The sequence below is a fragment of the Lagopus leucura genome, unplaced genomic scaffold, assembly GCF_019238085.1.
Source record: "Lagopus leucura isolate 7727_CA_CO unplaced genomic scaffold, USGS_WTPT01 Super-Scaffold_100159, whole genome shotgun sequence".
In the NCBI taxonomy this organism is placed as follows: domain Eukaryota; kingdom Metazoa; phylum Chordata; class Aves; order Galliformes; family Phasianidae; genus Lagopus; species Lagopus leucura.
The window spans coordinates 18,757,722-18,784,097 of record NW_024962335.1 but is presented as its reverse complement, the minus strand read 5'-3'; the positions used below and the strand labels follow the sequence as shown (position 1 = coordinate 18,784,097).

Here is a 26,376-nt window from a genome sequence, read left to right as displayed (position 1 = left end):
ATATTAAACTGGTTGCTGGGTGACACGGGAGAGGCCAGGAATACAGATTGGCATGGCAAATTCCTGCTGTTTGCTGCGAACTGCACCCTCAGGCCCCAGCCACTCTCATGCCACCCTTGCATATTCATATTTGCCTGAATTGTACCCCATCTGGCTTTTGGTGAGCACGTAGACTACAGACAAGAAAGTCTGAAAGAAAGAGAATTAGAATGCTATTTAAAAGGAAGGTACAATTTTCAACAGCTCACCAGTTTTCTTCCTGTTCTACAAATGGCACGCACTGCTTCCTCCAAAGGTTTTCAACTTTGTTTGGTTAAAAACGGACACATAATGGAGGATGGGGAGGTGGGAATGCACACCACCACGTTCACCAAAGTAAGGTAAATAATTAGAACATGAAGTTAAGATTGGGTCAGGTTTTATAGATAGAATGCATATGGAGAATTGTAATTTTTATTTCAGCCCTGAGAGAACTTATATTTTATTGTAACATACTGCTGAAATACACAGGGGCAGCACCTGCAGGCTGAGGGTCTGTTGAGATAAAAACCTATGCATCGTGCAATGCAGCTGTCATTTTCTCTGCCAGCAGGAACAACAGAGGAGCAAATACACGAGGAAAGAAAAAGAAAAACAGAAATCTCCCAATCTCCTAGAGATAAAGGAGATGCCCAGCAAAGCATTAATTCTGTTAGCAGACGGCCCAGCCCGCCATCACGCCACCACCTCCCCCTCCCCCACGGTGGGCGGGTGAGGACCGCACCGCGCGGCGGGAACGTTCTGGAGCGAGTGGGCGTTCCCGCGCCTGTTCCTCCAATCGGAGCCTTCGCCGGGCGGGGGGGGGACGGTCCTTCCCCTCGCCCCGCCCCGCCGCCGCCCGCCCGGAAGGATGTGCTCCCGGAAGTTCCGGTGCTGTCGCCGTGTGTGGGATAAACAGTAATGGCTGAGGCGGTGGCTCTGGGAACAACGGCGGACGCCGCGGCGGCGGCGGTCCTGGGGCCGAGCACCGCCGCGGGAGCCACGGGTACCATCTTCGGACCCGCGGCCGTGCCGCCCCTCGCCCTGGGGCCGGGCGGCGGCTGGACCAAACAGGTCACTTGCAGGTAGGCGCTGCCCGCGGCGGAGGGCGGGGGCGGCGGCCCTTCGTCCCCATAATCTCCCCGCGTTCTCCCCATCCATCCTCCCCCCCCCCCCCCCCTCCCATGCGGCCGTTCCTCGGGTCGCCGGGCCCCTCCCTCCTCGCTCACGTAGGCACTGCAGCGCCCCGTAAGCCTCTGAAGGGGGGGGCCGGGGGCGAGGCGCGGCGCGGGACCGCGCGCTGGAGGGCCCGCGCTGCGAGGCCGGGGCGGGGAGGCCCCGCGGGCAGCGAGGTTGCCGCCGGGGCCCGTACTTCCGGCGCGGCCCTGCGCCGCCCTCTGGAGCCGGCCCCGCGCTGCGGCCCGCGCCCGCCTCGCCCTTGGGGACTGGGCCGCGCTGGCCTGGAGGCCCGCGGGGCTCCTGAGTCACGGCGGTCGCCACGAAAGGGACTGTGGGGGAAGCGCTGGGCCATCGAGTTCGAATCGGGCTTTAGATGTCTCAATAACGCGGGTGTCGCTGAGGCCTTTCTCGGGACGCGGCTCGCCGTGACCCGTCCCCGCAGTGCCGGGAGCGCCGCTGCCCGCCTTACATCATGGCTCAGAGCGCTGCGTCATTTTGCATCTGCATTTCCCTGCAGAATGCGTTTCCGATAAATCTCTTCGCGATGAGCGTGCAGATCTTGCCGCATGTTGCAGCGCTGCCAGAGGGACTATTTTTAAACTGGGACTGCAGGCTAAAAGGAGCATAAAGCAGTTCTTGCGAAGAGAGAATAGAGGAGTTCCTATGACACAAACGGATGATCGAAGCCGAGGTTCAAGAAGCATTTCCTTTTTTTTTTTTTTTTTTTTTTTTTTTTTAGTCTCTGTATTCCATTTAACATAACACGTTCCCGATCAAAATACTTTACAAATCCAAAATACTTTACGTTTTCCTTCTGGGAAGGGAAGGAGGCTCTAGATTTTAACGTGAGATTTTTTTTGTGCGCCATTTCCCCTTGGTGCCAAGGGCGGCCCCGAGAGCCGGTGCTTGCCTCTCACAGCAGCTTGCTCGCTGCATCCCTTTGTGCTGCTGCGGGGGCCCTGCGGTGTCTGAGGCATTCCTGCTAACCCTGAGTATTGTTTGCATTGCCTCAAGTTAAGCACGTTAACGGTGCTCATCTGGAAAACACCATTTCTCAATTCTGAGTACTCCTCTGCGTGCAAAGAGCTTTTAACGTGAATAGCCAGGTTAATGTTTGCTGCAAGGCCGTTAAGCACAGGGCGGAGATGAGGAAATGGCTGGGAATGGTGCTTAGCTCAGCTCTCCAGTGGGTTGCGAGGGCAGAGGTCGGTGCTCCTTCTGCGTGAGTTTGCTGTATGTTTCTGAAGACTAAAAAGCTAATTAAGGGAAGTATGTAGATGAGCTTTGTGTACTTGCTCAGGCACAGCGAATCGCTTGATTGCAAACAGTTACTGCAGAGCAGTCGAGCTGACCTGTGCCTGTACCGGCCAGTGAGTGTGTCGAATAAATATTTATTTCAAAACGCTCAGGAAAACTTGATAATCGGAGAACACATTGGTGTGCAGTAATGTGAGCTTAAACAAAAATAAGATCTTAGCTTTCGACCTAATGAGCCTCTCCATTGTTCTTTTTGACTAATCTTCTTAGCTGCCCCGGTGCTTGTTTGTTCCTTTCTTTGTTTGTTTGTTTTCAGTGGGCCCCTTCCAGTTGCAGGCAGCAAAGCTTTCCTCAAGCTTTGAAGTGAAATTAATGATTGGACCTGGTCTTCTGGGGCTGCGTTATAAGAATTCGGTTTTTCTAAGCTAAGTTTCAGTGGAGTGGAGTTCCTGTTAGCTTGTTAAGAGAACACACTCTTGAGCCTTGTTTTACCTTTGTAAATGAGCTGGAGGATTTAACTGTGAGATGAACGGGTTAGTAACATTTCAGAATCGAGGTTTGGTTGTTGGTTTTTTTTTCACTATTGTCTGGAGCAGCTTGTGTTCTGAGTAATGCTGCAGAGTTACTTTCATCTGTAACTTTATCTGGATCATCATATGGGTAACAGCAGACACTGCCTGAGAAACTTCAGATAAACAGGAGTATCTTCAATATGAATACTTGGCATTTTGTGGTTGGTGAGGGCATAGAGCTGTTTTACCAAAATGGGAAGTTGTAGAATTAGAGGGTGTTCTTGCTGCTTGTTATGTCAGGGTGATGCCCTTGGCTGGGTGATTGGCGTCTTTGAGTGAGAGGCACTGGGGCTGAGAGGAAGGGCTTTGATTTCTCCTAGGTTTGTGGTTTTGCAATTGCTGCCCTTCTGCTTTTTCTGCAGGTTTAGTTTAGAGCTCGGGGTGAAAACGAAATTCATCTTGTTCCTCAGTAGGTTGTGAGGACTTATTTCATATTCAGATCCTTTCATTACAGATAGATTTAAAATAAGAAAAAAGAATGGTAGTCCTTATCAAGTGTCTCTGTCCTTCCTGTTTTAGACAGACGGGAAACTTTAGTGAGTGGTGGTATAGCTGACACTTAAACCAAAGATAATGCTGTTAAGCTCCAGATAATTGAGTTTTCCAGTTCTCATGCAGCAGTACTTCAGCCCATCAAGTTGATGTAAACAGATTGCATTCAGTAACTGCACAGAAATAAAACCCTTTAGCAACTAGATGGTGTGGTTTGAGAGTTGTCTGGCGTGTGTAACTGCTTCTGTTTCTGAGAACCCAGATCAGGTATTGTGTTGTTTTTATATTAAACAGAGAAGAGAATCTGAAGCACACAGGTAGGCCTCCTTAATTTGGGTGCAACAGTAGTGATGAGTTGTGGTGCACAAGCCTCTTTAAAACCTGCAGCACTGCCCCTTTTTAGCAGCTCTCTTCTAGACACCTCCCACTACCTTCTTGCTGAAGAAGGTTATGGAAAGGAAAGGACAAGCAGATAAGTGCAATTAAGACCCGCTTCTGTCTTGTCTTTCCATTTTTATAAGGTTGCTGACTCCTGTAGAACTTTGCCAGCTGCTCATAGCTGAATATATACGTGCTGTGCTAGAGCAGCGTGCCTGGCCTTTGCTCAGCTGCCTCCCTTGTTAAGACCTCTCAGCCTCTATCACTCCTGAAGCAGCCAGAGGGTGCAGCTGGCTGTTCCTCAGAGGTTCCCATCTGCCAGCGACGGCAGTGCTTCTTGTTCTTGTTGGAAACTCAGCTCTGTTGCTGGGTGTAACGTTCTCAATGAAACCAGTGGTTTAATAAACATATGCGGTTGACTGATAGCAGAGTTAAGTGGGTCTGAAGGAAAGGACAAGCCACACCTGAGAAAGCAAACTCCTTGCAACCTTCTAAAGCTGTGGGGAGAGATCGTGCATAGTGATTTCACTAATAGGATTACACATGGAAGGCTCAAATGAAGGAGATGATCTGAAGGCAGCTAGTACACGCTGAGGTTCTAGAATGCAGCTGTCTTGTTTTAAACTGTGTTGTAGTCTTAATGAAGTCATTACACGTGCTTTTGCTCTAGCTTATGGCAGGTAGTAGAAGTAATATCCTTCTGACAGTGGAAAACAAAATATTTAAAAGGTGCTATTTTAAGGCATCTACATCCACGGCCCTGGGTGATTGCATTCTCTATGCATTTCCAAAAAAATGCCCACGAGATTTTGGTTATGGATTAGATGCTTTTTGGATGCGCAGAGCCTGATTTCTCTGGCTTTTCTAAGCACCCCTTGAAAGACAGGATTTGCTGTTTGGGTTAAAGGATACATAATTAAGTATAGCAGTGTTCTGCAGTGCTTAAATATCACTGTCTGCAGTTGGTACCTCCTGGATGGGTTGTGCCATATGTTGGTACCACATAGCTTTGCATAGTCTTGCAGTGAGCTGAGTGGGGACATGGTCTCAACTTGTGCAGTCTCACCACTTTGTATTCCTATATCTGAACAGGAAAGACAGTGCATTGCTGTGTGAAAGCACCCAGGGGGAATGCAGTTGTATACTTATCCTGCTCCAGTTAAACTTTTTCAGATCAGAGGATGTGTGTTTGACAGAAAGCAAAGTTTGGATGTCCTTCTGCATGTCACTGAGTGAGGCAGGTAGCCTGTTCACTTTTCAGTTTTTAGAGTCCTTTTGTCCTGTATCCAGAAACAAGAGGCTGGTATTGCTGGGATGTAATGTTACAGTTATATTTGTGTAAAGATGTTCTTCCACATTTTTACATGCCAAGCCAAAAATAATGCACTCTGTGCTTTAACATACCCAGTTTTCAAGTATGGCCAAAGCACATTTTAGCCAGATTCAGCAATTTCACGTGGAAAATGTTAATTTCTTTGTGATGTTGAAGTCAAAACTTCCCTCCTTTGGGCAAGAGGTGCAGTTGGTGTAATCCTTAGAGATCTTTTCCCTCCCCTCACTTGAGTTATCTCATTGAATTGAGCTCAGCTTGCTGCATGGGAACGCAGTGCGAAAGTGATGAAAATTAAATGAAGCTCATGAGTGCTTCAGGTTTTTTTCCCTTCTCCTTTATAACATACTGTCTTGATGTAATGCACTGTGGCTAGTTTCAGAATTCTAGAGGATCTGTGCTTACAGAGGAATCTCTTGATGTAGGGTTGGAAAGGGCCTCGGACTTCCATTTCCTCTGAGTAAGCAGCAGTGGGAGAGCCTCGTTCCAAGGCTTCAGTATTTAGAGTAAGTTACACTGGTCAGGTCCTTCTCAGCCAAAGTGCTTGCTGTAGCTGTTGCCTTCCCCTTAGTTGCTTATTTCAGCCCTATGGCTGGAGTAGCAGGGTGGTTGTGCACGGGTCTGAGCCGTGATCTGAACCGCATTAAAAATAACCGCAGGGGTGGCAGAAGGAATGTCAGGTTACATCTGAGCAGCTCCTTGATCTAAGTCAGCAGGTGGCTGTGGATCTGCATGCCCTGACACATGGGAGAAGCAGAGCTGTGCTGAAACAAGCAAAGGGTGGAGATGAATGTTCCTAGCTTGTTCTTTGGTAACTTAACCTGAATTAATTTTGACTTGTTGGTCTAAATCTCATTCCTTAAGAGAATCTAGAAGTTCCAGTTAGGTTCTGCTTCCGTGGGTCTGTGGAGTTGCTAAATTTTGGCTTTGAGGTGTGTTTGTGTATGGACAAGTGTGTGATGGTGTTTGTGTGCTTGTGGGGGAGAGAGGATGGAATGAATTATTCTTTGTGGTGAGGAATGCTGGAGAGTCCTGGGGTAGTACCTGGTTCCTGGGGTGTGTTGGCATGGTGGTTGGTGCAGCCACCTGGCAAACCTGACTAGAGTGCTGATGTCTCTGGAGAGAATAGCCTGCAGAGTGTCATCTGGTCTTTTTATTATTTATTTCTGTGTAGGATCACGTTTCTGATCAGGTTTGCTGTGTAGCCACAGTGTACAGACAGATGGTACCTTGAAAGCAAGAATTGCAGCCTGACAGTTAGTGTCAGCTGGTGGCTTATAAAACCACTTCAGCTTTCCTGCTCTTAGTAAGTATCTTGAGTACACCACTGGCTTTGCACGTCAGTCTTCTTCAGACTTGCTTCAAGTTATAGCACTTCCCTAGTATTGCACTACAAACGTAGCTTTGCTTATATAATTTGGTGAATTGTTTGCTCTGATTTATGACCTCTTACCTTACAGCAGTCTTAAGTACTTGTCCAGATTTTGACACCCTTTGTTTAGGAGTGTGACTTCAAATGCTGCTCTGTGAAGAGCCATCCTCTTAGTTGGTGCTGCAGAAGATGATCCAGCTGTCCTTCCTGCTGGCTGCACTGCAGGGTGGCTGTGCGGTCACCTCCTTGGAGGGCCTGGTTCTGCTGGCTGTGTGGGTGGCAGCATCCATGCAGAGCAGTGTGGAGCAGGGAGGTAGAGCTACTCCTTTCAGCAGTGGGATGGCCTTAAAAGGGTATATATAGGCTAGCTAAGAGTTCGTGTGAAACCTGAACCCTGGCAATTTTTCTTGTACGGTAAGTATTGATAAATTAATTCAGAGATTGTAATTTACTTCATATTTGAGGGCCAGAGCTTCTTTCTGTAAGCTTCTTGTTGTTAAGGAGCTCTTAAGGGAGAGAATTTGGTACTACTTCTCTATTGGTTAAGTGTTCTTTAATATGTTCAGTTATGGCTCTCATACGAAGTCTGAGTAGTTGCAATGCCATGCATTTAAAGAAGCTTACACTTTCTAGATTAACATTTATAAGAATGGGAGGAAAAAACCACTTTTGAGTGTTTTTTACAGTTCATTGGAGTAGAAAAGGCTTTGTCCTTTTTCAGACTTCTTCATTTGTACATTTATACTGGGACAGGGTCCCGTGAGCTGTTAGCTATGTCTTAAATTCAGCATACCTTGATTTATAAAACAACTTGTCTTCCAAATACTGTGTTTACAGCTTCAGTACTTCTTAATTCACAGTAATTCCCTGTATTACAGGTATTTCATGCATGGAGTCTGCAAGGAGGGAGACAACTGTCGCTACTCTCATGACCTGTCCACCAGTCAGTCTGCCATGGTGTGCAGGTATTATCAGCGTGGATGCTGTGCTTACGGAGATCTCTGCAGGTAAAGAAATGCTACTCACTGTGCTGTAGGAGTAAATTCACTTAGAGTTCCTGAGTAGAGAAAGGCAAGAGAAAAAGAAATCTTCCTTGCATTGGAACTTCATAATTCTACAGAAATTAGTTCACTTCACTAATGGCTTTCTCTTACTAAGAGTGGTAGTGTTTACTTTGTTTTGAAAACCAATAAGAGGTGATGTGAAGAGAACCAGTCTTCAGAAAAGCAATGGTTATCAAGGTGTGTTTTTGCTTGTGGTTTGTTTTGTTAATAGTATGAGTAGATGAAATGAAATCTGGGACTACATTCAGACTACCCGAATTGATGACTGAGAAACATTGGGTCAATTATGATAAAACAGGTATGATTTTTGTATTGCATCTCTCTTCAGAAATTGCTGTTCTGACAATTAAGTGTCACTTTTGAAGAAGTAACTGGAATATAGTCATATAGATTTTTAAAACACCTGTACAAATAAGCCCTGTGTTGAGAGGACATAAATTAACCTATACTGTTGAAAAAGAGAAGAAAAACTAAAAGAATGAACAAAGGAAAATAATGCTTTCCTAGGGTAGCAAAGCTTTATAAAGGCTTAGGGATCTTTTTCTGTCGCTGAAGTTCTCTGTATTACAACTTACCAGGGGCCTTAACACTGTATTGTTGTAGGTCCTATGTGTGATTAAATATTTGCGTCATGACCTCATGTGGTAGCTGTAGTTTGCTTTTCTTACGTGTTTAGTATTCAGTAACTATGTATAAGAAAGATAATGGAGGATTAGTCTCTGGCCTTCTGTATGTCTGCCAGTGCTACATTCATGGTCATGTACATCAGTGGTCTCCAAACTTTTGTTGCTTGTAGATGGAATAAAAAAGTGAATCTTTCTAGCACACACCCCCACTGAATGTATATTTGCTGATAAATTATACAGATGTACTACTTTACTATTGCATCACACACGTTCTAAAACATGGATAAAATGAATCACAGAACTGCAGGGGTTGGAAGGAACCTAAAGATCAGTGAGTCCAACCCCCTGATGAAGCAGGTACTCTACAATAGGACGCACAGGTGGGTGTCCAGATGATCTTGTGGAGTCTCCTGTGAAGATATTCCACCTCTCTGGGCAGCCTGAGTGCTCTGATGCCCTGACGGAGCAGAGTTTCTTCTGCATGTTAGTACAAAACTTCAAGTTATAGGCCATTACTGCTTTCCTACTGCTACACACCACTGAGAAGAGCGTGGCCTCATCCATTTGCCTTCCACCTCCCTGTTGGTATTAATAACATTAATCAGATTGCCTCTCAGTCTTCTCTTCCCCAGGCTGAACAGACTAAGGTTACTCAGCCTGTCTTCATACGGGAGATGCTCAAGGCCCTTTACCATCCTTGTGGCCCTCCACTGGAATCCTTCTGGGAGATCCCTGTGTTTTTAGAATGGGGGAGCCCAGAACTGGACACAGCACTCCACATGTGGCCTCAGAAGGGAAGAGTGGAGGAGGAGGATCATCTCCCTCGACCGGCTGGCCTCACTGTTCTCAGTGCACCCAGGATACCATTGGCCTTCTTGGCCATAAGGGCAACATAAGATTAGATTGAGATAAAGAATAAAATATTTTAAAAACACTGGTTTTATTTATTAACTGTACAGAAAACTTTTTACCCTCACTAAAAACATAGTTTTATGGAGAGCGCTGTGGTTCAGTGCGCTTTGTTATCTTTCCAAGTTCTCAGTGTAGCACTTGGATACGGCAACTGGAAGGTCAGGTTCCTAGTTCAGTCTGTGGTACTTGGGCTTAATGGTTATCAATGTTTTTAACGAATCTAAGCTCTACTGAAACTCTTCTGTTAAAAGATTCTTAAATGTGTTATAAAACCGTTTCCAAATTTTTTTTGATGTACAGATGCAAGAATATTTACAGGTAACACACATTGTGTTTGACAACAAAATCATCTTGCAGTGGTAGTGTTTCCCAGCAGCCACTTACAAAATGTGATCTCCATGGCACAAGCTTCTTTCAAAAAGCACTTGCTCTTACTCCAAAAACATCATTTCTAATTTGAAGGGACTAAGTGTGCTTATTTCTTGAAAATGTTTATTGGGTAGGGTTGCATACTAGTCACAGCTACCTCTAATCACAGAGTAGGTCAACAAATTTGCAGCACTTGTAGTATTGTGAAAGAAAAGTGTGCAACTCGTCTTCTACAAGAATTGTTAAGCAATTTAACATGAAATAACCAGCAAACCACTGAGTGGTACTGAAGGTTTTCATCATCATTCTACTTCTTGTTACAAAATATTGGAAGATTTCACTGTCGGAATGTTTTAGTTTTGAGTTAACCATACTGATGATGTGGTAGCATTTTGTCCACTTCTGGTTCCAGCTTTTTTGCTGCAGTATCTTTATTTATGATGCAGCGAATGAATTTCACTTGTGCTATCCCTGTAATCTTAACTGGAAATAGTTCATTATAGTTAACGCAGCTGCTCCTTCGGTGGTTAAACTCACCCAGCTTTTCCTGTAAGACATCATTTTTAATAGTCACTTACTGTTGAGAATACATCTTCTCTAGTGTATCTCCTTAGTGGCTCACAGAAATGTAGTTCGTGTATTTCATTGTTGCAGCATAATCTAGGGAGTGCCATAAGCTGAAGCATTATTAGTAACGTACTTCCAGTTGCCTCTGTTATGAACCTTGAACGCTACATAGTTTGTTCTAGTACTTGTTTCTGCAGAGTTCTGTCTCCCAACAGTATTTGCTGACAAAGAGTACTTTTATGTGTTGCTGTATTGCTTTCCAGGTGTTATTTCTGCCATCAGGAAGGACAAGTGTTCTAATTTGTGTGTAGCTTTTTTGTCTTTTGCTATTATCTGAGAAACACTGGAGATGCTTTTCAGCATTTATCACCAACCTTTGCAACTCAACCCGGATTTTCCACGTTCTGAAACATCATACTGCCATTGTCTAATATCTCAAGACATAACGTATGCTGAGGGCAAGGATCATTAACCATAGTGAATCTGTGTTTCAAATCCTCCTCTGAGTTATTTTGATTGCCTCCATTTTCCCTCCCCTGCACTCCCCCCACAGTTCTTGTCAGCACTCACTCTTCTACTCTCAGCTCTTCCTCAACCACATTACAAAGGCAAAAACAACTACAACCTAATCAGATCTGACATCCTGTCGTTGTTTTTGTTCACATACTCAGGATTCTCTTAAATACACAATTACTTTGCAGAAATGTTTTTTAACCTCTCGTTTGTTTTGTGAGAGTTTAACTTAAAACTGGATAATGTAATCTGCAGCTCTGTTTAGTGGGCAGATGTGAATTACAATATCAATGCACTGAAAGCAAACAAGCAAAGGCACTGCCGTAAATCCCTGCACATTGTGGCACACCTGCTCTTCCTTCAGGACACCTTGTGTGTACTGTGTGTGACAGAGGACCCTTTGGCATGCAAACTGAGTAAGAGCACCAACCTTGCTCTGTATATTTAATATTAAAAGCTTGAGTTCTTTCTTATAATTTTAGGTATAAAAAAGCCCTACCGTTTTTGTCCTGAATTCTGGTGGATTATCTTGTGTAATGCGTGGGGTGCGTGTGCCTTGCTTTGGAAACCACTGTTGAAGAAGACTGGAGGCTTGCCTTTTAATTTGTGCTTCATAGCTTCATTGAGATTTTAAAGCTGACATTTGGTCGGGCGTGTTTCTTTCATATGCAGGATCTGTAATGCTTAATTGTTTTCAACCTGACACAAGGCAAGTGAATCACAGTTGCTTAAAGGTTGTATATAATCTCCAAGAATTCCCTCCTTTCATCCTTGAAATTAGTCAGCAGATATCTAAGACTGTGGGGGGAAATGAATTATTTCTCTTTCAGTGTACTAGCTGCTGGAAGGCAGATCTCTGAGAGAAATGGCACTTATCTGTTGTTTGTGGGTGGCAGGGATCAATGTGTTCTGAGCATCTTTTTCCATAGTAAATTGAAGAAGGACTTAAAAATAATTAACTAAAGCCAACATAACATCTGATTGAGGCAAAGTGGGTCAGTTTAGGTCACAGTCTGGGACACTGTCCACTCAAGTTTTGAGTACTTGCAAGAACAGAAGATATGTAGCCTCTCTGGGCATCTCCTTCAGTGTTTAACTAATTTCATGGTAAACTTACAATAGTTTCCCACTTTGAGCTTGTTTGCTGGCCTTTAGCTATCACTGCATCTCTAAGAAGAGCGGCTCACTCTTTTTCTGTGCCTTCTCATTTAATAGTTGAAGACAGCAGTATCTGTCTTTAGTCTCTTCAAGGCTAAATTAACTCACTTCATTCACTACTACTGCACATATGTAGTAGGTATGTGAGCGAATTTGGATGTAAATGAAGTTCATTTTTTTTGTAATTTAAGTGAAAATTGCACACATCACTCCATTTCTTCCAAATGGAGTAGGGTTGGGTTCCTCAGGCAGTGCTGACATGTTGTACAAGTGGATGCATTTCTCTTTAAAGAGTCATCTAGCATTTTCTTCCAAGCCTTTTCTTCAGTATAGTGTGTTAGCATCTAAATTGGTTTGCTTCCAGTTTTTCAGGCAGCTCTGTGGAGGAGTTTTCTTGTGAGGAGTTGACACGGTTTTTTTTTCATTTGTTAGATATGAACACACCAAGCCGCTGATGCAGGAAGAAGAAGAAGAAGAAGAGACTACTGTGAATCCAGCTGCAAAAATGTATCCCTCAGTATCCTCAGACCTCGCATTATTCCCTGAAATTGTTGAAGAAGATATTATTGAGATAGAAGATGAAAATATAGATCTGGCAGCTGCTGGAGTAGGTGCTGAAGACTGGGTGAATGCTGTAGAGTTTGTTCCTGGGCAGCCATACTGCGGACGTGGTAAGCTGATCATGGGATAATGGTAAATTTCTGTCATGGGTCAACAGTTTCTGCATAGTGCATTTATTTTAATGCTTCTGATTTAGCTGAGTACAGCTGATCGTATTTATAAATCACTTCAACTGTTCTGTTCTTAAGTTCTACTTGATTTTTTTCTGTGTGAATAGTAGGATCATTTCAAATCCCTTCTTACTGCTGTAATGGTGTTCTAAAACCAGGTATATATGCAAAGTCTCTGAGTACTGTGAAAGATGTCTAGAGGAGGTGTTGATTCCTGTAGAATGACTTCTGACCAAGTATTTGCTTTCATGAGTCCCATAGCAATTCAGACCAGAAACTGAAGATCATTTACTCTAGTTACTTTTCTGAGACTTGATTTTATGGTACTGTGATGGCTCATAAGGAGAATGAAATTGGAAAAGCTTACTGTATGGGACCAGACAGTTTAAGTATGCCACACCTCTCATTTACTTTCCTCGCAGAAAGGTAGCACAAAGATACCAAATAGAGTGTGCATGCATTTAGTCTAACTTCTAGTATCGGGCTTTCTAAAACTGAAGATGTATAGCCATGAATGATCTAATAATGATTGAATCAAAAACTGATATTTTTATGCCCAGAATAATTTGAAGTTTGTTACATAATGCTCAGATTATACTATTTAGCAATATTTGTCTTTTACTATTAGACAGGACATTTTGTTAATGCAAATGATTCTGATTTGGGACTAAGCGTTGTATCTTGTCAGTGAGCTCAGCAAAGAAAATAGTGACAATTCTTCAGATGCTCAATTTTTGAGGTTCAGGTGCACCACATTTCCATGTTTGTTCTGCTGCTACTGCTGCCAGATGTTCTGGAGTAACTGAAGGCAGTAAAATGGCAGAGATGTAAGCAGCACTGAATAGTGTTGCTCTTTCCCGCTGCTATGAGAATAAAAGATGATAGTTCAACTGGAAGGGGCCTACAAGAATCTAGTCCAGCTACCTGACCACTTCAGGGCTAACCAGAGTGTGCTCAGCGTCTCCTCGTAGAACATGCCTTCCAGGCCTTTCACTAGCTTTGGTGCCCTCCCCTGGATGCATTCAAGTATCTTAACATCCCTTTTATATTGTGGAGTCTCAAACTGCACTCAGTACTTGAGGTGATGCTGCACCAACGGTGAATGCGGTGGGAGACTGCCTTTTCTTTTGGCTGGCTGGTTATGAGCGCACCTTGAAATGCACTTTGCCTTCTGGGCTACCAGATGGATGTACTTGTTAGTAATTGTTCCAACGTGTAAGTAAATGTGTGAATTGAAGATAATTAACTGGTCTGCACTGGATTACTTCAGTATCTTTAGGACTTGAGGCAACAAAAACTTGCAACAGTTTTTCCTAACTAAAGCTTTATTAGGGCATAGATAGATCTTTTCTCTAGAATTTTGGAAGTCTGAAGGATTTGCATCAAGTTAAGATATACAGAAAAGAATTTTTCTATGTATATCTTCCTGGGATTTTCAGGAAAGTGGTCTGGACAAGTATGGGGCTGAAGATTTTAATCTGAAAATGTCAAAGAAAAAAAAAAAAGTTGAAGATGCTCTTGTTAAGTTTCATATTAATTGCTGGAGTATGTTTGGGTTTTGAGAGGTATCTGCTCCTACAGAGAAGCATAGAATGGTTTGGGTTGGAAGGGTCCTTAACTCTCACCCAGTCCCAGCCTTCTGCTGTGACAGTGCTGCCACCCAGCAGCTTGTGCTGCCCAGGGCTTCATCCAGCCTGGCCCTGAGCGCCTCCAGGGAGGGCTATCCACAAGGGCTGATTAGGAGGTGAGTTTACCCTTTAATACCACAAGTTAGAGTTTTTGAGCAGTGTCACTAAAGAATGGAAGATTCTGCTCTGTAGCTGTCCTAAGGCTTAATAGCTTACTTAAATAATGATACTGTAAGTTTAAGGATTGTCTGGAAGCGCTTACGTTCAGAAGTCTCATTGGTGTTTGAAGTGTAATACTGGTAGTCAGGCTGAATTCTTGGTTTTCCTTATTTTCTGAGGCAAGCAACACACACTTTGAAACAATTCTTTTCCAATTCAGATTCAGTTTATTGAATTCCTGCAGAACGAGGACATACTTGCTGTCTTTCATTGTAGAGAAACTTAGGTTTTTCCTTGTAAATGGTGGACCTGCCAGCAGGAAGGAGTGTCTTCGTTTCATTGAAAATATCTTCTAATAGAATATTCTAATCGAATGTATACCTGTCCTACTTTATACATTGAAGACTGGAAAATGTTGTGTGGAAAATACTTTGTTAAACTATCTGGGTTGGATTTAAGTAGACTAGAGTGCTTTTGTTCTGTATGCCCTGTTAAGGGAAACAAAAGTAATCGGAGTAATCCTACTAAGAGCTGAGCATTTGAATGTGATGTAGATTGAAGCTGGAGAATGCAAGCTCTTGAAAGTAACTACTGCTTACTTTGTGGGCACAGCTTCATCTTGACAGAGTAGATAATATCTTAATGCCTTAATTGAGTTTTTCAGAACTTGAGATATATTCCTCGGCTCATAAATTCTGTTATCATGCACTTTAATAGGAGCTTAGTAACCTCATTATTTTCCATACATTTGGGCTCTAAAAAGCTGCATGATTAGAGAGTTCTTCTAAAACTTGCAACAAGTGGATCTGTTGAATGAAACTGCTGGCAGAGGTAGCAACATTGCACTCTTCAGTGCAGCTGCTTCTTGGCTTGGTTTTCGTTCTGGCTTAGCTGTGGTCTGCTTCTGTGGGCTGAAGATCTCTTTGCAGCTCAAGCATCGGATGTGCTTTTAACATTATTCAGTTTGGTCCAAAACTTATCTGGTTCATATTTTGAGATTGCTGTGTAATGAGAGCCAAACTGTGAAAAGTAGGAGTTGTTTGTAGGAAGGCTGTTTTCAGAAGCGCACTCCGTTACGTGCTGAAGTACTGAAGTGAGATTTGTGTGTAGTATTGCTCTGAGTTTTGAAACTGGCTTGAGTGTTGGAAGTAGGTTGCATGCAAGTCCATGAGATGCTATATTACCTTTGTACCATAGTCTGATTTAGTCCCTAGAATGATTTAGTCACTCATGTTGACTGTGAAATAAAACTAGATGATTTTGCAGGTCCCTTGCAAGTCAAATGGAGAATGGGAAGATTGCTTTCTGGGATCTAACCTACTGAAGAATGGCTTTGAAAACAGTGGGCAGAATCATAGAGAATAAGTGTTACTCTGTGGAGTGTTGGAAGTGGAACTGCTGAGGCAGTGACTGAGTTTTCCCAACTGGAATTTCGGAGTTGGAGCAAAACAGAGCAGTAGGTTCAAGAGTTACACGTGTAGGGCTTCAGATTGTTCAGATTTTTATTTCATAGAAATATAGCTCTAGCTGAGAGGAAGTGCTGGAATAGCATGGAAGACAGACTGAAAAATTAGATCAGTTTCAGTGTGTTTTCCCCCTCCTGTACTATCATACTGTAAAAGTGCCTGAAGTTGTTATTAAAGACTGACATTCACAGAGCTGTATCTTAATGTCTTGACCTCTAGATGACAAGAACAGGTTGTGCTTTGGACACAAGGATGGTAGCATGGACTTAGCTAGAATTTACTAGCTACACTGAGTGTTGTTGTTTTTAGTCTTTGGTGATGTTGCATTCTTTGTTGTTGTTTAAATAATTCAGTATACTCGTTTTTGCCAAGATTTGAAGCTCTTCTCTCTCTTTTGTGGCCCAGCATAGAAAGTGAATGGGATTGTAAGTCAGTCTTTGGGAAATAAGACTTCAGAACCTTTATTCTCAAAAGAGCCTCAGCTAAGCAGCTCTTTGTCAAAACTTTATCAAAGAAAGGTTTTATAAAGGATATCCTTCAGAGGAGTACAGGTGACTCTGGAAACTTTCTCCATTAAGAAAAGCTTCAAGCGTGCCTCTGCTTCAAAGTATACATTTTCCAGGGATATAGGATTGCCTTGAGCAAAAGATAATCTTGCCAGCCCCATTTCAAAGAGGCGCTGTATCAATAGATTCCTTTGAAACTCAGCTGCATTTATCTGCTTAGCAGACTTCCATCTGTGCATCCTGTGATCTATTAAACTCTCCCTCCTCACAAAGTTAAAAATAATAATAATAAAAAATCTGGCAAAAATGACAACCAGGGGAATGGAAACAGTCTGGTACTTGTGATTCTTTTTTTGTTGCTGCTGTTTGAGGAGACCATGGTTCTTAAGCTCCAGAAAAAGGGGCTGGAGAATTTTCCTGTTGTGTTCAGCTGGATGGAACACTAAGTAGGTCTAAGTAAATGGATACTTGAGTTAGCACCAGAGAACAGCAACTAGAACTCCTAGGGAAGAGGAGGTAATGAAGGTTTAGTTCTTTTTTGTTTGGGAACCTCTGAAAATCAGCAGGTTAGTGGTTGGCTTGTTCCTTAATCAATTAGTTGCTTTTGAAAAGTATCTGAGAGCAGTGTGAGTAACCTCTGAAGTCAGATGGTTGTTCTTAAGTGGGAACCAAAAGGAAGCAGACTTGAGCTTTTGAGTGCTCCTCTTCTCCTGCTCTTAATTTTTTCATACTTGCCTTCTCCCCTGAAACTGAGCTTTCTAGCACGTGCTTTTTCTTTGTATCTCTAAAGGCCATTGGGCTGTTGGATGCTTGCTGCGCATCTTTGCTTCGTGGGAATAAAAACTGAGTGTGTGGCCCCTGATTCTTTTTTGAGAAAGTCTTTTCTTTTACTGTTCCAAGTGCCCTTTTAGTTGTATTTTCTTGCTTCTCCAAACCTAGTGGTCAGAGGATTTATAAAGCTCCACCTTCTTATGGCACAGATGACTTCTCACTCCTCTGTCAGCTACTGGTTATGTAGATGAAATCCAGTTGCTCTTCTTCCTTGTGCATGTTCTGGATGTAGCACTGCTTTGTCATTCTTCCACATTTAGTGCATCTTCCAGCTGTCTGCTTTTGTCTTGTAACATAATCCTGCTTGATATCGCAGCCTCAAAAGGCTGTTTGGCTCATGGTGGCACAGATGAGCGCGTTTGTGGGAGAAACAGAAGTCTTAAACAGAGCCTATCTGTGCAGGAAAGAGAAGCTGAACAGATTTCAGTTCAATTTAGGATTAGGTGGGGGTATTTTTTCAGTGGGATTTCTTTTTGCAAAACTGATAACTAGTCTAGAATGAAGTGAGAATAGCCTGAAAATGACAGATTTTCCTACCGCTAGGATTGCTCTCTCGATAAGGGCAGATTGGATGTCTGTTTTGGATGGGTTTTATTTATTTTTTTTGCAAGTGTCTAGAATAGACTTGGAGCCACATGGAAGTGTCAACAACACACTGATCAACCTGCATTTGAGAAACTGCTGGTGTGGTGTCCCTGTACTGGCACTTCTTTGTGCTGGATACACCTCTATTGCTTCAGCAATGTAATTATGGGGAAAAATTGAGAGTCGTTTCTAGCTGGAGTGGAACTGATTCTCAAAGCAGTGAGAGATTTTTAACCTTACTTGTTGCTGAACTGTAGTCAGCACAAAAATGTAGTTACTGAGACTTTCTAGTGCAGACTGAACCTGTAAATGGATTTTGCTCTGACCGTTGAGGCCTTTATAGCTTTAGTCTTGTCTGAATTGAATGATGAACGAGTTACACTAGAAATCAATCTTGCTTTCTTGAGTCAGAAAATAACTTAGTTCAAATTGAGGGTACATGGAACTTGGACTGAAGTGAGTCTTACTTTTCTTATAATCCATTTGAATGACTTGAGCAGGGTCACCCGAAGGGTTTTTTAAAACTTTTTTTCATGAAATCTCCTTTCTTCCTCCTTAATTTTGTACCCAGCTGCCCCTTCCTGCACTGAAGTACCCTTGGAGGAAATGGTGATTGAGGAAGAGTATGAAAAGCAGGAAGCAGACGTGGAGATGAAGAAGGAGCTGTGCCCCTACGCTGCAGTGGGAGAGTGTCGTTATGGAGAAAACTGCGTGTATATCCATGGGGACGTCTGTGATATGTGCGGACTGCAGGTCTTGCATCCAATTGATGCTGCGCAGAGATCCCAGCACATAAAGGTGAGCAGACAGCTGTCTGGTGTTAAACAGCTTGAAGTTATTGCTTCCTAGCTCCCTGAAGTCACTTGTCCTTCATTCCCTTTTATTTGAAGGTGCATGCAGGGTTGGGCAGTGAATGAAATTCCTGTTGTAAAAAGGACTGTTTCCTGTCAGAGCTGTATTCAGAAGCAGCTGCGCTTCCTTATCTGTGCTGGGAGAGCAGTGTGTGTGAAGATACTAAAGCTTTGTTCTTAGCCTAGTAAAACTGGATGGTCTTCCAGATTGCCTGTCTGATGTTTAAAGCAATGTCTGAAGAAAGGAATTTGAACTCTGAATTGCTTGTTTCCCACTGTCTAAGCAAGGCTCTTTGAGGATGAAGACTCTGCAGCTTAATCGTTTTCCATTCCTTATGTAAAATAATAGAGTGAAACTGAGCTTAAAAACCTGTTTGGATTTCCCCAGGTGACCAGTCGTGTCTGCAGTTGTTTTCTCTTTCCTTTCCAGTCTTGCATTGAAGCTCACGAGAAGGACATGGAGCTTTCATTTGCTGTCCAGCGTAGTAAAGACATGGTGTGCGGGATATGCATGGAGGTGGTGTATGAAAAAGCTAATCCTAGTGAGCGCCGCTTTGGGATCCTCTCCAACTGCAACCACACTTACTGTCTCAAGTGCATCCGCAAGTGGAGGAGTGCTAAACAATTTGAGAGCAAGATTATAAAGTGAGACACTTTCCCATTTTGATTGTGCTTTGTAAGAACTTAGTAACTTGTGACAACTTGCAACAGACTTCCCCTCCACTCCCTTCCTGCCCCCCTCCCCCATAAAGAGACTTCATTTAATGCATACTAACTTCAGTTTGGAAGCAAAATAATTGTTAGGGATGATGTTTACACCCTGATCTAGTTAATGCGCATTAAGTTTGCAAAACTCACTTCATGGTAGAAGTAAGCCTTTCACTTATTTAGTTAGCTTGTTATCTGATGGTTGCTGTTTATGTCTTGGACACCCAGCCAGAAATCTGATAACAGATTAACCAGTTCAGAATGTATGCTGCTTAGTTCTTTGCTGCCCTAGTGCGTTAATCAGTTGGCAAACCATTTCTCCATTTAAAGGCTGTTCTTTAAAAAAAAAAAAAGGAAATCCAGTCAAATATATATAGAAATCAAACAAAAATAAATTTATTTAATTCTAAAGAGAAAGGAGTCTGTGTTAAGTGTTTTTTTAAGGTTTGATACAACCTTAGGGTTTGATACGGCCAGCTACTATTAACATTAAGTTCTTGAAGTCATTGAGCTTAGATTTTCTTTGTATTTAAGACAGAATATAGATTGAAAAGCACATATAGCAGTATGTTCAAAATGTCTTTTAAGGTGGATGTGTGCCATGACTTGTTACATAGGTGAGAGCGCCCTGTAATGCAGAGTCTTGCAGCAAGGTCTGTTCATTCCCCAGGTCCTGCCCAGAGTGTCGGATCACATCTAACTTTGTCATTCCAAGTGAGTACTGGGTGGAGGAGAAGGAAGAGAAGCAGAAACTCATTCAGAAGTACAAGGAGGCAATGAGGTATGAGCACTGCAGCTTCTTCTCAAGCTGTGAGGCTGGAGAAGTAATGCACACCTGGAGAAGAAGGGTATCAGTGCATAGCCTTTCCCTTTCCAGTCCAATGTGTGATGTACTTCCTTACCTTTCCACCCACAGATGCATGCAGCCACACAGTCACTAAGCTGCTCCTATGTGCTTTGACCTCAGTCTTTCCCTTAGCACTCTGAACAGGGGTGGTCTCGTTGTTAAATAATACAAGCTTGTGCTGTGGAAGCCATCAGTGCCCCTATGCATGCCTCAGCCCACACACACCTTGGGTGTGAACGCTACGTAATGCACCACTTTTTTGCACAGGCATTGTACTGACCATCTCCAAATGGTGCTTGGGATCTTTTTGGTCTGTAGGTAAATGCAATTCTGAAGTCTAGTTGGGTGTGCTGTGAATAAGAGTTGTGATATTTTCCTTTCCAGCAACAAGCCATGCAGGTATTTTGATGAAGGCCGTGGGAGCTGTCCATTTGGAGGGAACTGCTTTTACAAACATGCGTATCCTGATGGCCGTCAAGAGGAGCCGCAGAGACCCAAAGTGCGTACAGCAAATAGATCTAGGGTCAGTGCTGGCTTTTGTCCCTTTTGTGCAGGAAATGCACAAGAGGAACGTGCTGCACTGAGGATAGGGGCACTTTGTATTTTCTAACTTCTGACAGTTCTGTATTGTAGTGAATTTGAAAGAGAGGGCGGTCTAAATTTTGTAAGTGATGGGAGCTAAGATGGAAGGAATGAATTTTTCAAACTTTCATACCAACATACTGAGGTAAAATGTTGGGCAGCATGAATAAGAGTGTGACGGTAGGTTCTACTGGGAGTCAGTATCTCCCTGAAGGAGAAACACAGAAAGTACATGGGAGCTAACCTTTGTTGGCTTGTGGGAAGGCCCTTTCCTTGCACACTTGATCACTTGGGTAACTGCTTGTGTTCTGCTTGCAGGCCCAGCGGAGGAATCGGTTCTGGGAGTTCATTGAGGAGCGAGAGAACGGTGACCCATTTGAGACCGATGAGGACGAAGTGGTGACCTTTGAGCTCGGTGAGATGTTGCTCATGCTGTTGGCAGCAGGAGGTGATGATGAGCTAACGGATTCCGAGGACGAGTGGGACTTGTTTCATGATGAGCTGGAAGATTATTATGACCTGGATCTATAGCACCTGACAGTGGAGTGTGGACTGTCGTCTTGGCTTCAGGCAGTAGCTATTACTTACCTGTGGTGTTGTGGCAGTGCCTGTGTTTCTCCTAGGCAGGCCTATCAATTCCAGGTGCTGTTGTAATAACTTTTACCCAGGGTCTGTCTTCTCCTGTCCCCTCCCGCCCCAAGAGTGTTGTTTCTCCTCTGTTTAAACAAATAACAAGAAATCTTTAAAATCTTAGTTTTTGTAAAAATGAATTTAACTGTCAAACAGTTAGCTTAGGTTTGTTGCTTCATCTATGTACCCAACAGAGCTCACCCAGTTCCAGGGTTAAAGTGTTTACAGGACTTCCACACTCATTTTGAAGAGCCCAGATACAAAAATGAGCGGTGGCCATGCAGTGGGGATGTAAATTGGCTGATGGCCTCTTTTCTGTCTCTGTATCAATATTTCTGACGTCAGGCCAGATACAAATAATCCTTTTCTGACATCAGCTCCGTTCCAGCCCCCTCATGTACACATCTTCATTTGTGATTTTGGACTCTTGTTTACTTGCACATTACTATTACTACTGTGTAACCAGAACCAGGTGTGAATGTTCCAGATTTTACTGTGTCTAGCATGAAAGGATAATGTCTTAGTGAAAGGAGAACTTTCTATGTGTATATACAGATAAACGTAGAGTTGGACCTCGAGGCTGGGGAGACTCTGTGTAAGTTAAGTAACAAGGCCACCTTTCATCCCCTCTTGGTGCATGAAGTCTAGCCTCCAATTGGACATGAAACTGGTTTAGTGGTCTCAGCTCAGTCTGTGGCAACGATCTGTCATGTGCAACTCCCTGATACACCAGCTCTCTTTCATGTGTTTCGTTAGGGTGGTCCAGGAGCAGAAGTCCGGTTAGCTGAGTGGGGTCAGAGGAACACGAGAGGCCCCTTTAGCTGCATTGCTCTTTAAGTTTTAGAACTTGGTGTGACCACGTAAGCCGCGAGCTTTGCTAGGAAATCTCTGTGCCTCTCAGCTGGTTCAAGGGCCGTGTGCCTTTCGGCCTCTGAGTGGGGCAGGTTGCCTGGTCAAGCTGTTCAGCTTACGTGAGTTAGCGCTTAGGAAGTCGGTCATGCAGTTTCTGGCTGTAATTTGCATTGAGAAATTACATTGCCACCAAAGCTCCCGTACAGGAATTTTAACCTTGCATTACATTATTGCTGTTGTTTTTTTATTATTGACTTGTGGATGCCCCGTGATCTGTTTTCCTGCTGCTCTTGTCCCCTAGACTGCCTCTCCTTTCACTTTTAATTGGAATGAGAAATTGTTCTGAGGTCTATAATGTAATGTTTTGCAGCTGCCTTTTGTAAGAAGCACTTTTCCCAAATAAAAAAATACAAAAAAATGAAAAAAACAAAAACCCCAAAAAAATCAAGTGAGGTCTGTCTGTTCTTTTACGTTTGAAGCCTCTGTATTTTTTATTTCAGGAAAGTGGGGGGGTGGGGAGAGGGTGTTTGGTTTGTACAAAAGCATTTGTTGCTTAGCTCCTGCAGAATTGTGTCGTGCTAAAAGGAAGTTCTAACTTTCTTCTAACTTTTCCAATGAAGATTTTGTGAACACATTCTGAATGGACAGCTGAGACAATTGAGCTGCTGAAGGAACATTTGCAGGTGTTGCTGGGAACAGAAGTGGCTTCCTCAGAAATGATTCCCATGCTATGGTGCTGTTTCTGTTGTCCTCAACAAAAGTCAACTGGAGTGTGTTTTCTATTAAGTTTCTTGTTGTAATGCTTCCTGGACAGCAAGTTTAAGCATTGCTACAGGCTGCTTTCTGGGAATCCACATGCTTATTTAAACCTGTGGGTGTTCAGGAAGAAGCATTCTTCTACAAAAATGCATAAAGATGGAAGTTAACTACTAGAAGCATATTTTGCCTTGCTCAGAAATATGAGAAAAGATGAGCCGAGCAGTCTGAAATCATTGTCAGATCTTCTTCTTCCAGAGGCAAGCAGCAGGGGGAGAAATGCAGATGTAAATGAAATGGAGGTAGGAAGAACCAGGAAAAAATTAGGGCTGTGGAGTAGAACAAGGCTTCCACACAGTGAAAGGTAGGTTGCCAGCTTCTTACTGGAGAGCTGTGTTTAAAGTGTAATGAAGATGGGACCCATGAGGATGGAGAATGGTAATGGACACAAGCATGTGGATCGTTTTCCTTCCCAAAGGGTCAGATGTAGCACGCTCTCCTTTTGGTTTGGGTGCTTTTGCTGCACAGTGCTAGGTGTTGCTGCTTCTAAACCTTGCTTGTGTATGATTTCAGGCAAGTTGGGAATACTTGAATGAGTGATTTAATGAGGAGGTGGCTCTGTCCACTTGTGACTGGTGTAGTCCAGCTCATCGTGGCAAGGTGTTTGGTTGCTCCCTTGCTTTGAAGAGTGCTGCTGGTTCTTGTTCTGCAAGTAGAGGAGCTGTGTGTGTTTACTTTGAGCAGCACTGTGTGTTTCTTCCTGTGTGAATCCAGCTGCTGGTAGGCCTGTTCTGAAGTGTGCTGTTGTGCTATAATTCCCTGTCAAGGGGAATGACTGAAAGGTGTGGGGCCTTTGGAGTGAGTGAAGAATGTTGGTAGGCTGCTGTGGTTTTCTTCTTAAGAACAAATAAATTCATGAGGATGAAGATCAACCTTTAATGTGAAAACAAGGACAGTAAAGCTCAAAAAGAAAACGTAGTACATAGTAAGTATGTAAGTAAACATAGTAAGTTCCCAAGATACAGAAACTGAATAGACTGAGAGGACAATGAGAATATTCATGGCAGTGTTGAGATGAAAAAGGTTGATGGAAATTTGTGGAGTCTTTATACAAAATCTTGATTTCAAAACCAAAATATTCAGGGGGAGAAAAAGTTGCATGCTGTCATTTGAAGTGCCTTGGCTTCAGTCCCTGTGCAGCAAAATATACTTCTGATTTCGTTTGAAATTTTGCATTGTGTGGTAACTGTGAAATAAGTGTTTGCATGTTCCAGTTGGTCTGATGGCAATTGTAAAAGCAAATGGCACTTCTTAACAGCTTCACTGCTGCCTCAGAGCCTCTACTTCTTTACAGTCCTTTTAAGTGCTGCTCTTTCCTGCTTGCAACAATGCGTATTGTAATCTTGCTGCTGGGAGGCCTGGTTCATTTAAGGGAATGCATACTAACTCTTTCCTGTTACGGAAGGCACGACATGAATTTCTGTTTGGAGCGTGACTTGAGGTACAGAGTGTCTCCTGTTTGGAGTGGAACTTGCCTACATGGCGTTATTAATGCTGCAGCAGCCTAAAGGGAGGGAATCCACACAGTTCTTGGGACTCAGATAGAATACAGGACTGTGCTGTATGAATCAGATAGCAACAAAGGAGCTACAGAGGCAACTTAAGTCAGCTGTAGAATTAGAGGCATCATTTAACTCTGTGTACGTGTGCAATTGAGGTAAGCCTTACGTCTGGTGAGCAAATCTAGCCAGACTTGGCAGTGATAACTAACAAGCACTAATGTTTATGGATACAGCTTTTATCAAGGAAATAAGAGTTGCAAGTATATTCAATTTCTGCCCCTCACATGTTGCCATAACTTGTTGCTGTTACCCTTGGATATGCTATTTGTCACTGGCAGCCCAGCTGCTGTCCACGCCTCCTTGCCAGCAGCTTAATGTGATCACATAGACAAAGCCTTTGTGGGCAGCTAAGCTGAGGCTGGTTTTCAAATTTCTTGTAAGTGCAGTAAATGACTTTAAAGGATCTAACTGTCTCAAGCTAACAGTGAAACGCTCAAGTGTGCAATTCCCTATTAAAAGTTGATGTAATTCTCAGTGAAAGAGGTTCTCGCTCTGAATAAAGCAACTCGTATATCCTAGCATTGTCTGTTGTGGTTGTGGTCCTTGCGCTTGAGAGAGGTGTTGGAAAATGGCTCCAGGACTTGGTAGGAAGGGTGTTGAGTACTAAAACTCCCTCTGCCTTGAGTTGAATGTTTTGCATATGTAGACTTCAACTTCATTAGCAGCCTTCCTCCATATATGAGAGCTGGGGAGGAGCAGCTATGGTTGGAACACTTGCCTACTGGGAAAAGGAGATAGATTTGGTTCTGTCCCAAAGCACCGGCATGCATCTGCTTCCTGAAAGGAGGCTCCAGAACAGAGCTCTGTACCAGATGTGAGCCTGAGATGTGCCTTCTTGGTCTCCTTTCCACCTGTACTTAACTGGAATTATTAGGTAAGAACCTCAGCTTTTGCTATAAAGAACCTGTACCTTATGTATGTAGAAAACTGTGACCACATAAGCAGTGCCACATGCCTTCCACATCACTGGGTTGTAATTATGCTTATTTTTAAGCCAGTCAGCTTCTAAGGGGCTTCAGTGCGTGCCCCATTCCAGAATTCTTTCAGTTCTTTGCCCTGCCACGTGGGGAGGCGCTGCCTCTGTTTCATGTGACATGGGTGTGGGTATCAGTGCAAAGAATGCACAGCAGCAAATTCAGACAGCTAAGGTTTGAATACTTCTTCCAGGTAGGTAAAAACAAACGAGCATCTCCTCCAGCTGGATGCACAGCTCTTACAACTGTGGGACAGTAGTAATTGGTAGCATAGTATTGTAAACAACATTTATAGAAGAGCTGCCTTTCTACAAGCATGCTAATGATGCCATCAGGAGCTATGCTGGATCTGTGTATGATGCTGGAGGAGCAAAAATGCTAACATAAGGTTCTGCAGCAGTTAACCTGTTTCTTGGTTAACTTGCATGGGCAGCAGCTGCACACTTCCATTTGCTGTGATGGAGAAAGGCACTGATGAAAGTTACAAATCTGGTGGTTGCTATCATACACTGTAGAACAACACAATAAAGCTTGTTAACAGACTTAATAGTTTTCTTCATGTCAGGTACTAACTACATCATAAATTAATCTATTAATCTACACTCTGAAAAACCCAGGAACTGCTGCAGCTCACTCTAAGCTCCTTCTGTGAATGAATGAGAAGTGACCCCAGGGGAACCTTTGTGCTTAGAGGGCTTCTGAAAGGCACCAGGCAGAAGCAACCAAAGGAGAGCACACACTCTTTTGAGTTGCACAAGGGTGAATGGCAGGGGAAGTATTTGAGACCAGACTCTTGAAAAAAAAAAAAAAGACAGAGGGAACATTACATCCATCAAATGAA

General features: G+C 43.2%; 1 protein-coding gene across 1 annotated transcript; it reads left to right on the top strand.

The window, feature by feature from the left end:
- Positions 1–1,002: 1,002 nt before the first annotated feature.
- MKRN1 (makorin ring finger protein 1) lies at positions 1,003–22,649 on the top strand. The gene is made up of 8 exons (XM_042889637.1): positions 1,003–1,103; positions 7,477–7,605; positions 12,240–12,478; positions 18,285–18,511; positions 18,995–19,209; positions 19,943–20,053; positions 20,504–20,618; positions 21,020–22,649. The coding sequence occupies exons 2-8, from the start codon at positions 7,484–7,486 to the stop codon at positions 21,230–21,232; spliced, it is 1,242 nt and encodes a 413-aa protein (XP_042745571.1). The 5' UTR covers positions 1,003–1,103; positions 7,477–7,483; the 3' UTR covers positions 21,233–22,649.
- The last annotated feature ends 3,727 nt before the right edge of the window (positions 22,650–26,376 follow it).